Source organism: Melozone crissalis, unplaced genomic scaffold (assembly GCF_028551555.1).
Source record: "Melozone crissalis strain CALT ecotype California unplaced genomic scaffold, PUWL_Pcris_2 ptg000029l_1, whole genome shotgun sequence".
Classification (NCBI taxonomy): Eukaryota; Metazoa; Chordata; class Aves; order Passeriformes; family Passerellidae; genus Melozone; species Melozone crissalis.
This window is the reverse complement of record NW_026535807.1, coordinates 11,524,205-11,539,021: the sequence shown is the minus strand read 5'-3', so window position 1 is coordinate 11,539,021 and position 14,817 is coordinate 11,524,205. Positions and strand designations below refer to the sequence as shown.

At 47.6% G+C, this 14,817-nt stretch overlaps 1 protein-coding gene across 1 annotated transcript; it reads left to right on the top strand.

Moving 5' to 3' along the window:
* The first annotated feature begins 6,919 nt into the window (after positions 1-6,919).
* Positions 6,920-7,558, top strand: DNAJB8 (DnaJ heat shock protein family (Hsp40) member B8). Its single transcript, XM_054281226.1, has one exon. It carries the CDS (start codon positions 6,920-6,922, stop codon positions 7,556-7,558), a length of 639 nt encoding a protein of 212 aa, XP_054137201.1.
* Positions 7,559-14,817: the final 7,259 nt, after the last annotated feature.

Below are 14,817 nucleotides of genomic sequence, written 5' to 3'. Positions count from 1 at the left end.
ACAAACCCAATCACAACTCACCTCAGAATCAGCCTGACACATTAAGCGCTGCTCAAGAAGCTCTCCTCAAGCCCTCAGCCCCAGGGTAGGGGACACATGGGGGATAAGTGGAAAACTGAGGGAGACACTTGTGCATTGTGTAGCTCTCTAAAAGCTCTATCATTCCCACTCTGGCATTCTCCTCTCAAGAAGTGATGCTGCTTTGACTGATTCCACGTGTGGGACAAGGTGCCCATGCAACCCCGGCTGCCCACACACAAGGACATGGGTAAGAGCATGGAGCCCCTGCAAGCACCAAGCAAGGACACTTGGACAGCAGGTAAATGCAAGCAAGTGGCTCCTCAGTGAGGGGGGGACTGTCCCTCCTCCCAGGAGCTCATCTTCAAGGACCTGCACTCGTTCCCTCCCTGCAGTGACTGTCAATACAGCTCCAGCACTAGTGCTGGTTTCTGGGCTGAAGCAGCAGCAGGGTGTCCACGTCTGTACATAAGCAGCAAACTCCCATTGTGCTCAGGCAGGACAGCGTCCCTGGCCAGTGTGTGCTTGTTTCCAAGCATCTGTGCACACACACACACATATGCAACGTTTTGGGAGCCAGGCAGGGCAGAAGGGCTCCCTGCAGGGCATGGGTTTGAGCAATGGGAGCAAGGGCAAACTCGTGAGCCCAAGGCAGTGCGGCTGCACCGCATGCAGGCTCTCTGGAATGGGGCTGTATACTGAATTTATGAGCTCTTAAGTCATCACATTTACAATTTGTGTTCTCCAGTCTTTTAATCTCAGCAATAAACTCAGACTAAACCTTTGCTGAGGCAGTGTGGAAATTTCACTGTTCCCGTTAGCCCTATGTACAAAGTGCCCATGGGCAGGACCAGAACACACTTGCTGATGGCTTCAGTGTTCTTACCCAGTTCCCATTCCCATTAAAGTCATTGGTCAGTCCCTCACCTGCTACCTGGGTTGACCAGGTCCCCCTTGTTGGATGTGGGTTATATTACAAAATATGGGGGCACAAACACTTATCATCCCTCCGGCACGTCTGTGTGCACATCACCAGGACCCTCACCTAAGCCTTGTACCACTGAGGACTCCCCCCTTGCCCTGCAAACCAGCACCACTGGTGCATTTTTTACCTGTACAGAATTGCTTTGCTTCAGGGGTCCACAGCAGTAAAACATCTCCAGGAGGTATCCTGCTAGAGAGCTGGCTCTCAACAAGGACTAGTCTGCAAAGTGAGCACCTTCTTCATTAACAGGCCTCAAACCGAGATGAAATAAGCACCAATAAACCTACTAATGGAGTCAGACCTTCCCTGCTTGGATGAACCTCACACTTTCAGAGGAGGGTGGCATCATTTCTGCAGAATGCTTGAGTGGCCTCAAATAACACACTGAACTGTCAGGCACAAACCCAAGTGATGGCGTGAGCCAGCACTGAAATAATGAGAAGCTGATCTACAGCTTTTCCCCTCTGGTTTATTAAATGAATGCTCCACATACCACTTCCCACTGACTGGAAACAGGGAGAAAATCCCAGAACAGTAACTCATCATCCTTTCTCTCCCTGCGAAGATTCAAGGCTGTGGCTATGTATGGATGTTGTGAAGTGATAAAGTTGCCGTGGCTTCACGAGTTACCACACATCAGCTGAACTGTGCCATCTGACCGTGCTCCCAGCTCCCTGCAACTGGGTGGTAAAACATGTTCACTCATGATGGGGCTGGAGCAGGTACACTGGCGGGCTCCAGATAAGCATGCTTTGCTGATAAGCAGTACCTCATTAAGCCCCAGGACTCAACGGCTTGCAATGCAATCCTTGCCCCAGAAGCCCCTCCTCTTCTCAAGTTGTAGCTCTCGGTCATGGAACAAGCAGCAGGAAGCCCCTCTGGGAAAGTGGTCAATATTGGATTAGTTCCTGTGTGTTACATGGAGAGGATTTAGGGCCAGAGACCATGCCAAAGAGGGGTGGTGGGAGGACCAGCCAACCGTGTTGCTGAGTACAACTTCAGCACAGCCATGTCTGGAGAGGATACTGTCAATGACACGTGGAGATGATCCAGTCACTGAAACCAAAGTGCTCTGAGCTCTGCTGGGGTCAGAGTCCATGGACATCAGTAACAATAGCATTTGGGCTTTCCAAGACTGAAGCAAGGTCCAGCCCTGTATATGGGGCATGATCTAACATATAAAACATGTCAGGCTCATTCTTGACTCTTTGGGACCAGGCCAAAGAGTAGGACCAGGCCTCTTTGTCTTCATATCTCAAAAAATAATGGTTTTTGAGGTTCCTGCCCTTCCCCACTACCATTCAGAAGAGATGGTTGTCTTCTTGCCTAAACCTTGGTTTAGTTTTAAGCCCCATCCTGAGTCCCAGAAAAGCTGGAAACAGACCCAGCTCTGTGTCTCAGCCTCTGGGGGTCTCTTGCAGTCAGCACTCCCCAGAGCCACCCCATCTCCCATCCCACATCCAACCTCTGTGCTTAGCCCATTGCATGGGATCAATGCACAGGACATGCTGATGCTCCCTCCTGTTCAGAGTGGGGAACTCATGTAGTTTAAGCCTTTTCTGCTCAACAATCACAGCTGCAGAAACAGCAGGCAAACTCCAGACCTCCTGAAAATAAGTGCCAGGCACCTCCCCTTCTCCAGTGCTCCACCCAGATGGGATGGGAGGTACACACCCAGGAAGTACACACATTCAGGATGGGTTCTCCTTACCTAGGTGTTGCCTTTGTATTTTGAGAGGTGAGGAGACATCTTCAGGGCAAATTTTCTATTTATTTTTCAGTCTTGTTCTGAAGCCAGGCAGGTTCCTCTGTCCTGCCCCAGTGGGAGGAGGGCCCAGTGTGCCCATCCCTGGCCATGATCCCCAGGAATGTCACTCCAAGGCCGAGCACAGCGTCACCGCCAGCAGGGCTGACCCGCAGGGAGGCATCTAATGACAGCTTGACTGGTGAAGCAAAGCTTGGCTCATGTTTGTTTGGATAGTCAAAGGACTTGGAACAAATGTCTCTGACTTGTGTTGGTTTAGATAAAAGGAGCCCAGCCTTGTCACAGAATCAACAGGGCTGACAAGAAATCACTTGTGTAGGCCTCCTCTGCCCTCAGATCCTTTTAAAACAGAAAAGACCACAATGACAATAATAATAATAATTATTCTTTAGATTGGAAAAGTCCTTTAAAATCACCAAGTCCAACCATTAACCCAGCGCTGCCAATCCCACCACTAACCCACCACAACCAGACGGCTTTTAAATACTTTGAGGGATGGTGACTCAATCACTGGTGGTTGATGGGCAGCCTGATCTGGTTCTTGACAGTCCTTTCCTTGAAGAAACTTTCCCTAATATTAATCTAATCAAAATAATAATAGTTTTTTTTCACAGCTTGGAAGCACTCATTCCTTTCTGGACCAGGACTCACTGGGGTTCCAAGAGCAAGATCAGGGATTGGGGCTGCATGGTTGGGATGTCCTGTCATCTGGGTGACAAAAAGTTTGGGACATTTTGTGGCATGGTGCTTTCTGTTTTGCTCCCCATCCTGACCTGGCTGACAATCCCTGCCCTTACAGATCCAATGTCTGGCTGGGAGGAAAGAGAAGGCTGGACATGGCAGTGCCTGGAGTGGGGAACCAGGGGGGACATCCACATCCATCTGGCATACTGAAGAATGAAGGAAAAGGAAGGAGGGGGCGGGTAGAAAAGAAAATCCCAAAGATCCTCGGATAATAAGCACCATTAAGGTTAGTCTGTCTCATGATTGTTTCTTATTAAAAAGAGACTGTACTTTATCTGTGCAGGATATGCTGTTTGGATGAGGGAATTAGCAGAGTGACTGCCTCCATATCATCTAATTAGCAAAAATGTTGATAAGCAGATACAATCACATATGATTAGGATCCTTTTAAAAAGCCACTCCATTAATTAAATAGACAGAAAGGCTGCCTCCAGCCCTCGCGTGCCACTGATTAGAATACAAATATTTACACTAATCTCACCTCCATCAGCCATGGGACACTTTTGAGTATTTTTAGTGACATCAGATTACTATTGATTTTCATCCCCAATGTCAGACCATTTTGTTAGTATCTGAAAGTGCTGCCTTCAGTTTCGGATGCTTTAAATCATGTTAAGGGTTTATCTTAATGACGCTGCTGATAACCACTGTTCAGGTCACTCGTACTTTCTCTTCAAAGAACACAGTCTGGGCGGGCTTTTATTGTTTGTACTTGAGATTTAAGATACGAAAAACATTTCTCATTTCAAAGCCTTGGTTTCTAGGGATGGGGCTGCCAGGCCAGTTTGGGTCTAGCTACTTGATGTGTGCATGTCTCATTTCCCTTTCTCCCTGCCTCTCCTTGACCCTCTCTTTTTTCCTTGCAGACCCTTTTGGCTCACAGCAATGGCCTGTCTTGAATGGCTGCTAATCACTGATGCTTGCTGCCCACAGCAGACAGACAGGCAGTGAGCATCCTCCGTTTGGGGATGACAGGAGAAAAACTCCTTACTTTTCAGCTGGGTAGGATGCACTAAATCCAAGACCGATAACCCAGTGCGCCAGCCAGTCTGAGATGGGCTCACAGCATCAAAAGCAAACAGGGGAAGAGACGCTTTGCAAAGACACAGCAAAAGGCAGTCACCTCCCTTCCGTGCCCAGCCCCACTCCCCAAGGTTGATAACAGGCCTGGGACCCTCTCCAACAGACTTTTCTGATGTCCCATTTTCCCTTCTGGGTAATAGAGAGTAGGAACAGCAATCCTTCTTGAAATTTCTGCCAAGCATCTGCAAAAGGACCATGCTGGCAGTGGCTAGAAGCTGCTGGGGACTTGTGGGTGGTAAGCTTGGATCACCCTCAAGTCCAATGGACAATCTTTAAAGATCTAGTGTCTTTTGTGAAGATTTCAAGTGTAAGACTACAGTCTGAGTGAGCGATCAAGTCTTAGCTCTCCCCTCAGTGTAGAAGACCACTTCAGGGTGTTTTGGGAATGCAAAGAGCCCTCTGAGCTCAAATGGGCTGCAGCAGCTTGCTGTTGGGCCCAGATTACTTTTGCCATTTCTACAGAACAAACAACATCCAGCAGAAAAATAATTCGTGTGGCACAACCACCCTGTAATTAAGAAGACTTCTGTGCCAAAGGGGGCAGAAGCTGAGATCTGTCCAGTGAGGTGAGCCCACAGGACCATGAGCTCCTCCAGCCCCCAGACCTGCACTGCCCTGCAGCAACCTTTGCTGCCCAAGTCTGGCAAGCACCTCTGTGCTGCTGCCCCATCACTGACCAGTGAGAACACCAGCAGCACAAATACCTCTCCCAGCATGTGTCAGCTCAATTGCCTTCCTCCTTCTGTGACATTGCTGTCTCCAGGCTGCCATGACTGCCCCTTGCTTTCAGAGCCCCCCCATCCCAGTTGTGTGTCAGGACAGCAGCCAGCTCATACGCTGTGCACATGCTCTCTGGTCTGGCTGCCTCCTGACTTCTTCCCAAAGTGTGGGATAATGGAAAAGAGGGCAGTGATCTGCAACATATGCTGCTATTAGTAGGTGTTTATGACATTGTGTTACAGACAGATGAATTCTCATTATTGGCACTTCCTTGGAGATCTTCTTCATGCAATGTTTCCCTCTGAGGATATTGTATTTCCCACCAGAATGGCAAATCCAAGGAATAGAAACAGATGCAGGATAACCCTAGATTCGATTGCCTGTGTCAAGTTCCTGGGCCATCCCTGTTGTACATGCATACACACCTTGGGACAAGTATCCAAAAAGGCACATAGAGAAGAGGCTAAGGTTGGTAATTCTGGGAATTTAATTTACTGCCAACATGAAAATGAGGCTCTTCTGAAAGGGTTAGGCTTGTCTATAAATTCAGAAATATGATGTCCATCTAATCTTGATTTTAGGAAAAAATCCCATTCAGGGTTTAAAAATGGCCACATGGGGAAGTTCCAGTGATTTGCTACCTTCAAAAAAAGGATGTGCAATGTATTTTGAATTTAAATTTGGCTGATGATACCTTCCACCTGCTTTGTCTGGGAGCCTGAAGATCCCTGTGTCACTGAATTTCTGTTCCCATGCAGGTTCTTGCTGGCATTGAACTTCCTCTTTCCCCAAGTCTCTCACTCCAGAGCGTATTTTCCAATCCCTTAGTCACATTCTATGGGCTTTCCCTGGGCTTTCTCTGATTTATCCACACTCTTTCTGAACTATGGGTAGCCAAACTGCAGCTTCCCTATAACTGCTGCCATAGGGAATTATGTCCCATGGATGATATGACCTGACTACACCACACTTCCCTGGATTGCACACGAATCCACACTGTGTATCTGAGAATCCCACTGCAGGGTGGGTTCAGGCAAAAAGTAATCTGACAAAGTCATAAGGGTGGTAAAACAGTGAAAGACATTGCCCAGGGAAGCTGTGCCCCACCCCTGGAAGTGTTCAAAGCTGGTTTGGTTGGGGCATTAAGCAACCAAATCTAGTGGAAGTACTCCCTGCCCATGGCAGGGGACAGGGATTAGATGGCCTTTTAAAAAGGTCACTTCCCACCCAAACCATTTTATGATTCTATGGCAGTCCTGCATCACAGCTGTGTCAGCACAGTTACATCCAGCAGCTACAGCATCATGTGCATGATCTACATTTACAAACAGAAGGCCAGTGACAACCAACTCACCCTGGAATGTGGTCAGGACAACAGAGCCAGGATTGGCTGAACCCTCTCTGAGGTCACAATCTCACGGTTTGTGAGCAACAGGTTTGAAAAGAATGTCTGTGGTCAAGCAGCTCTTGCTGTCCTTGCACTGCAGCAGGGCAGAGCAGCTCATGGGGTGGGCTGAACATCCCTCTACCCTCTGCATGCTGATCAGCCTTGGTAGGAGAGAGAAAACCAGGCAGCTTCCAAACAACCCCAGGTGTCCTCTGAGATGGTAGATTACTACAGGGTCCTTGGACTGCAAAAAAATGCCTCACAGGATGCTATCAAGAAATCTTACCACAAACTGGCACTAAAATGGCATCCTGATAAGAATCCCAAAAACAAGGAGGAAGCTGAGAAGAAATTCAAAGAAATTGTTGAAGCATATGAGACTTTGTCCGACCCTCAGAAGCGATTGTTCTATGACAGGTCTCTTGATGAGATCAGAATCCGCAGAGAGAGAACTCCGACGAGTTATAACAGCTTCTTTGACTCTCATCATGGATTCTCCCATCAAGACGAGTTCTTTGGAGGCATGTATCCATTTTCATGTATTTTCTTGAACCCTTTTGACATCAGACTCAATGGTGAGGACTGGCAGACCAGCAGTGGAAGTAGAGGAAGGCCCAGGGAGCCGTTTGTGCGACGGAATTCATTCTGTTCCAGCGGGCACCCCACCACCTTCTTTGCTGAAAACTCATCTGGGCCATATGGTCTCAGAACAGTGATAACCACTACTGAAGTGATCAATGGCAAGACTATCACCACCCGGAAAATCTTTGAGGATGGGCAGGAGACAAAGGAAGTGGAAGAGGATGGCCAGCTGAAGTCTGTAATAATCAACGGGAGAGACTACCTGAATTCCTAATGCGTCTGCAAGCATTGACTGCAAGCTGTGGGACAGTGCTCTCATAGCTCAACTGATGGGATTTGCTTCAAGAGTATCAATAAATGCTCTTGACACAACTGATGCAGACTTCTCAATGGTTGGGAAAAAATATTTCACAGGTAACGATACAGTTATGCTAAACTAAAGAGTGTGAGTCCACAAGGCCTCAGTGAGGTGCTAGATAGTGGTTATTCAGTAAATATGTATCACAGGTACATGTGAAAGCAACCTTGCTGGTTTGCTAAAGAGACCAAGTTGATTAATAGAGCAATAGGAGACAAGCTGATTTGTGGACACGTAAGAGAGCCCTATAACAAGCTATAGGTTCCCTTCCCAGTCCTTGAGATGGCAGTGTTAAAGTTTACCAGCTGGACGAATAAAGCCGTGTGTGACTCTCATACACAACCCTAAGTGAAGAATATCCTTCCTACTTTTGGTGTATGAGAAGATGTATATCCACTGAAAAAAGGTTTTTATACATGGGAAGAAGGTTGGCAGGGGTCAGTGGGACATGGAGAACCTAGAGGAGAGAGAATGGCATAGAAAACAACAACAACAACAAAAAACAACAGAGGAAGGAAGAAAACATCATTCCTCCAAGTGCAAAAGAAAATTGGGGCTTCCTTGAGAATGCCCTGCAAATTATGATCAGAGACCCTGATGGAAGTACTGCATAGCTCAGGGGCTGAAACTGAGCAGGGAAAAGGTGAATTTGGCTCTTGAACTGGGACAATCTGTATTCCCTCTCTGCCTGGAGTCATTCAAACACAAAGAGCTAAATTCAAACCATGAGCCAACAGATTCCAGGGGCCTGAGTTTAGCTCCCTCTTTGTGCAAAGCTGGATGTGAAGACTTAGATGATGCTTTACCATCCTTATTGTCTTGCTCACAGCTGCAAGAGCCAGTTCACAATGCATTTCTTGCACAGCCTGCCAGCATGCTGTTCTTGTCCTCCACTGAGCTACAGAATGCACTCCCCATGTTTCCACCCTCCCCTGGGCTGACATGAGCTGCTGAGCCTTGTTTCTGGCTTGGCCAGGTCACCTTAAGCATTTAAAACTGTACACACCTCTTGTTTTTGGTCTCACGCTACATCCCCTTGAGTTTCCCAGCTTTCCCTGCCCAGTGATGTCTCCCTGGAGACCGGAACTCGTTTTCAGGGACATTTTCACTTTAATCCAGATTGTAATTGCTGCCTGTGTTTGGGCAGGTCTTTGCATCTGTTTCCTCTGCTGTAAAATGGGAATAACAGACTCCTGTGCTTTGCAGGAGACTGTGAGGTAGTGTTGCTAGTAACGGACTCTGAGCATTAATGAATAAGTTAAATTAGCCAGAATGCTGCCATCCCTTATTCAAGCCTTTTTCTCTTGTAAAGACAAATGTAGCTTAAATCACCATCCTTAACAATTGATGCCATATCCAGCATAGAAAAACAGGCAAAAAATGTATTTGTAATGTTAAGGGCTGTTAAGCTCCTCTCCCAGTGAGAAAAAGGCAGCAGTGGGCAGCAAGTGGAAGCTTAACTGCATGCTGGGTGCATGGGGGGAGGCCAGTGGCAATGGGAGCAGGAAAAACTCTGTCTGCTGCTCCTCCACAGTTTGGAAGCCATCAACAGTCCTGCAGGCATCGGGACTCTGAGAACTGCAAATATTTAAGGGGCTTGATACAGAAAGATTATTTTGGTCAGAGCAAACACGAGTCAGTATTTCTACCAATACTTCTCCTGTGGACACCATAATAATGAGAGATGGCTTATGGAGTTTATGTTATTCTGCCTCAGAGGAAGTCCAAGGTAAAAAAAAACCCAAAACAAACAAACAAAAGAAAATCATCATCAGCATCAACAACAACAACAACAACAAAATCAAACTGCATGTTTTGTGTTGGAAACTGAAATGGTCTTTGATCCAAATAACATGTTTGGAAATCTGGACCAGAGTTGAATTCCCAGCTCCTCAACCTTTTCAACTTCCTAGCGCTAAAACTTTGCTTCAGTCTTGTCTCTAATGGGATATTTATTTATGCACATCAATATTGCCTGATCTGAGACAAAAGTACACAAGAATATATATATCTTAGACATTTCTTGCCTTGGGTCAGTAGTTCCCTCTCCTGTGTTGGTATCTAAAGCAGCTCCTAGGAGCAAGTTCTTCATTTTTCCATCCCTGGGTCAGAGTGTGTCTATTGCTGCTTGCAGTAGCAGGGATTTCCTGGGGCTGCTCTGGCAGCTGCACATACCCAAACCTGCTGGAAGGAATAAGGGAACAGACTGGGAAGGGACCAGCTCACCCAGAAAGTCTTGAGTCCAGGAGGACCTGCAGATCTCCGTCCATTTCTTCCTGTACCCTGCCGACCATGGAGCACCTCTCAGCACTTCCTGTGAGCTACATATCTGAGATTAAAAAAAAAACAAAACAAAACAAACCAAGATCATCAAGGTCTGGTGGTAAGAGAGCAGGTCAACCTGCATTAGCAAAGTCCTGCATTCCTGCAATAGCAAGAAATCTGCCAGGTGTGCCCAAACCACCCCTGGAATGGGTTGTGTTACAGTAAGTAACAGACACACACATTCTGTAAGTTTTGTAAGTGAACCCCAACACACCTTGCCTTGGAAGTAAACCCTTTTCTGTTCCAGGACATTGGATCAGACTAACACTGAGCCTGCCAACAAAACACCAACACCTTCAAGGGGTTTTTAAAAACCTTTTCTCATGCCATTTAGCAGCCATAGCACCAGAGGAGGCAGCACCAGATGTCCAACCAGCCACAGCACAAATTTGTGAGTCTTTGTCTTGCCCAATTCCAGTTCTCTGTTCCTCTTCCAAAAATGCCTCTCTCCTCCAAAAACCTGTATTTTGGGACCTTGACTGGTTAGTGGTGAGTCTTTCAGGTGTGTTCATGGCTGAAGGTGCTTGCAGACACTTGCTCATGCTGTTGATCCCCCTGTGAGGACCAGGGGTACCAGCTGCACAGCCTTGTGCTGAGCTGCTGATGGAAACCAGCCCATCATGGTGAGCTGGTGCTCATTTCCAGCACCAGCTCTGCCTCAAGATGTCACACTTGGGGGCAGCTGGCAGCCTCCCCTCTGAGAGCAGCTCCAGCCCCCAGTGTGTGGCCCTGGCTGCCTGGGGCAGAGCAGGGAGCGAGGGTGGCTCCAGCTCCATCCCTGAGCATGGCCAGCAGCCTGCACTGAGAGGCTGAGTCATTATTTTATTAGCAGGGCCCACAACTACTTTAATGTGGGCTTAGGCTGCAAAAACAAAAACATACATAAAAGCATTTGGAATTACTTCATAAAATACTAAATCACGATATTAACCGACTGACCTTTGCTCTATGCAGACCTGCTAATTTTAGCAATTACAGCCAACAACTTGAACATATCAAGTGGGCAACTGTTTAACAATAATGACATCTGCTTGGAAAATCAAATTATGTCTAAACATCTTTAAATCCCCACTAGGGGATACCTGCTTTTTTTTGCAACTGTTAGTCCCTGTTTAATAGGATTTTAAACTCACAGCCGGCTGCACACTGTGGTGGCAGCAGCCCCTCTCCCTGGAGTGACAACAACAGGACAGACATCCCATTAAGCAGAGTGAGAGTCTCTCCTTGGACAGTGATGGAAGTGGTTTGGGTTTTGACAGCTTAATCTGATAGACGGGTGCATTAGCTGGATCCTTTGCCTGTGCCCCTGCAGACACTGCTCCCCTCTGCAGCCCCCCAAGGTTACATGTGCTGGACACATCCAGGGCTGATCTCCACTGGCTGTTGCTTGGGAAGGATGGGACCCTGCTACCAAGATGGGCTTTGCAGCTTTCAGTGCTGTTTGTGGAGCCACTGACATGAGATTTCCTCCTGTAATGTCCTCAGACACAATCTAGTTTTATTTTTGGTGATGAGTTTTGTTTTTTCCCTCTCTTTTCTCCTTTCTTTCCTCCTGTATCCTCAGCTGCTTAAATCCCTCCCTGCTGTTCTCTGCTTCATGAATGAAGATCCAACACAGATCTGTTCTTCCTTTATAATGGCCTAAAACATGGCTACAACAGCTCTGCAGTTGCTGTTGTAGCCATATTTCAGGCCTGTAGGTTTTTCTTGCCAAAAAAATTAACATTAGAAGCAAATGGGACCAGTGAGGAAGGGTGAGCACAAGACCACCCAAATCTCCACTGAAGCACACCAGTGCAGACCCAGACCTTCCACCATAAAATTAAGGTCCTTATTCAGCCCCCATTTAGGCTGCTGCAATGCCTGAGCTCTGCTGATCTGGGAACAGTCTCAGCTCTCAGCTCCAAGGTCCCACTCCTGATCACTCAGCACCCTGGGCTGCAAGGCTGTTGTCAGATATTTGAATTGAGATACAAGAGCAGAATATTTCCGCCGCTTCTCCTCTCTCCCTCTCTCCCCCTCCCCGGCCAGTCTGGCACTTCTCTGATGGAGCGTGCAGCAAAATCACAATCACATGTTCGCAGCAGTAGGAGGCCATTGGCATGGAAGTGGCAGTGATGTCACTACAAACATTTCCACCCTATCCCATTTCTCCAGAACAGTCTCCGTTTTTATGACCCCATCCTGAGATCTGCAGGAAATCAAATTGTCCTGATGCTATTTTGAGCGCTGGTGTCATGGCACCGCTGCACAGCGCCGCGGTGTCAAACCCGAGAGGCGGGAGCGCTCGGCCCAGCTCTGCTCTGCTTTGTGCAAGGGCTCAGGGCTGGATCCCAGCCCTGCAGGGACCCTCGGGGGGTGTGTGCTGAGCCAAGGGCAGAGCTGAGCGGGGCAGGCCTGGCTCCTGGCCCTCAGCAGCTCCCACACCCCGCTGGAGGGTACCAGGCCCCGCAGTGCCAGGGGGCAGAGCAAGCGCGCAGCACGCGGCGTGCGGTTCCACACCCTGGATGGCAGCCACCCTGGGGGCTGCACGCAGGGAAGAGCATGGTTACAGGACATTCATGAACAGTGAGGGGAGATCTGGGGAAAGACAGACACTGGCAAGGTGCCTAGGACACGAAACCAAATGACAATCTGACCAAAATGGGGAGAAACAGCACCCAGCAGCTACAAATGCTTGTCTGAACTAGGATTGCCTTCTATACAGAATGAGGCATGGGTTAGATACCCCTGTCTATCAAACTGCGATTTAAACAGCGGTTTAGACCCCACTGTGCTCACAAAACCCCACCAACATGAACCCCTGCAGACTGCAGCTCTCCCTTGTGCCTGTGCCTCACAGGAAAGATTCAGGCCCTGCAATATCTCTTGCCAATTAAGCTCCAGTGGCATCCCTACCTGATTCATCTCCTGCACCTAAATCTTATCTTCTCCTCAAATAGCATCAGATCTAACACACGGCATACACAAAACTCTCCTGAGCTGAGATCTCAAACAGAAGAAACAACATCTGCAGCAAAATTTTATCTATTGGGCAAAGCTTATCCTGGAAGAACTTAAGAACCCCCAGAGTCCCCTGCAGCAGAGCAGGAACAAGTACCAGTTTGACTAAAAATAAGCAGTGGGAGAGACATGGGGGTGGCCCAGAGCTCCTAGTGGGTAAGAAAATATTAACGGCTTCTTAGAAAGTGTAGTGGGAGCTTCTATGTTATTTCTTTTAATGTAAAGGACAGGACAATCTTATATCTTTAAAGTTTTTGCAGAAGGGTGCAGGTTTGAATCCTACATTAAGAGCAGCTCCTCCGGGAGAAATATTTTTATCAGGCTGTGTTATGAAAAGCTAGAGCCTCCTTGTGAAGGCAGAGGAGAGCCCAGTGACAGAATCTGAGTGTCTCAAGGCTGAGACAATGCCTGCCAAGTGCTCACTGTGCTTGCTCTCCACAGTACCAGAAAATATCATGCTACAACCCCAGAGAGGAAGGGTTTTTAACCCTTGAGGCACTTTGTTTCTGACTTTGCTTTCAAGCACATGGTGTGATGGTTGGGGTACCCTGTGCAGAGCCAGGAACTGGACTTGATAATCCTGGTGAGCCCTTTCCAACTCAGTGTATTCTGTGATTCTATGATGAAACTCCATTATCTCATCTGAACCTCACCAAGACCACATGTGACCATTTGCCTTGAGCCATAACTGCTAAACTCACTGCATCCACAGGAGTACAACCACTTTGTAACCTCCTGTATGGGGAACATTAGTAATTGGAGATAATGTCCAGCAGCCTTCCAGCCTGAGACAACAGTTAAGTTCCCATGAAATTGAACTGACCCACGAATTGGGTCATTAGTCATCTCCTCCAGCTTTCATTTTCAAGCCCTCCTTTATCTTTGGCTACAATTAGCACTCAATTGCATTCACCTTTGGTCACCCTCCAAAAAGTACCAGGCAAAGGAGCTCATGGGACTTGAATACCACCCACTTCTCAAGCATTCAAGAAAGTTCTTTACTGTTTGACTTCAGTATCTGCTTTCCCATCTTCCATGGGGCTATGCCCTGTAACTCTCTCTTCGTGGCTGGCAGAACTTTGTGCCCTTCCTTCCCCAGGCTCAGACCTCCCTGGTGCCACTGCAGACAGCTCCTCACTTTCCCATGCCCTTGATCACTCAGCATCTTGGCACAGCAATGCCATCCAACCTTTCCAGCTCCTCCGCTTCCTCACTTTACCCTGAATTCCTCTCACCTCCTTCCAGTGCCTTCCAGGAGCTGCTGCTTTCTTGCCTTCCTCCTGCTGCTTGCAAATTCTTTCCTTCCCACTTTGGACACTGCGCTCCTGTAAATAAATAGTTGCTTGAACTGCTCATTTAAGAACCTGGCCTCTTCCCACTACCCAAGGCATGAGGAAAACCCTCAGTGGTGTTAAAGCAGCTGCAGAATGAGGCCCAGCAGCATCAAGTGACTTGGCAAGGAGCGGCACTGGTGTTAGAGACACACGTTCCAGCATGGTCGAAGTGAGGAGACCATGTAGGGTGATAACATTTTCTTAATCTAATTTTTTTATTTTATTATTCCCTCTCTTGTGGTCCCTTCCGTTCCCACAACGAACAGGGGTTTTTATTGCTGGGGTTAAAAAACATGAATTTGCATTACATCCTGGCTCCTGCTGTAATACTTTAGTCTTGTTTCTCTCTCGTCCCCTCTCCAGAACAACTGATGCTATCACAGCCTGATTTAATTTCAAAGACGGATTGTGATTTGGCAGTCGGGGGAAAAAAAAAAAGCCAAGTTAATCAAAAGTCACCATCTGCTGTGTTGCCATGGGGATATTCCTCCCCAATAAATGTGCTCTTTGCCA

Excerpts from the sequence above, each read along its gene's own strand:
- DNAJB8 (XM_054281226.1), top strand. The coding sequence starts at position 6,920 with ATGGTAGATTACTACAGGGTCCTTGGACTGCAAAAAAATGCCTCACAG.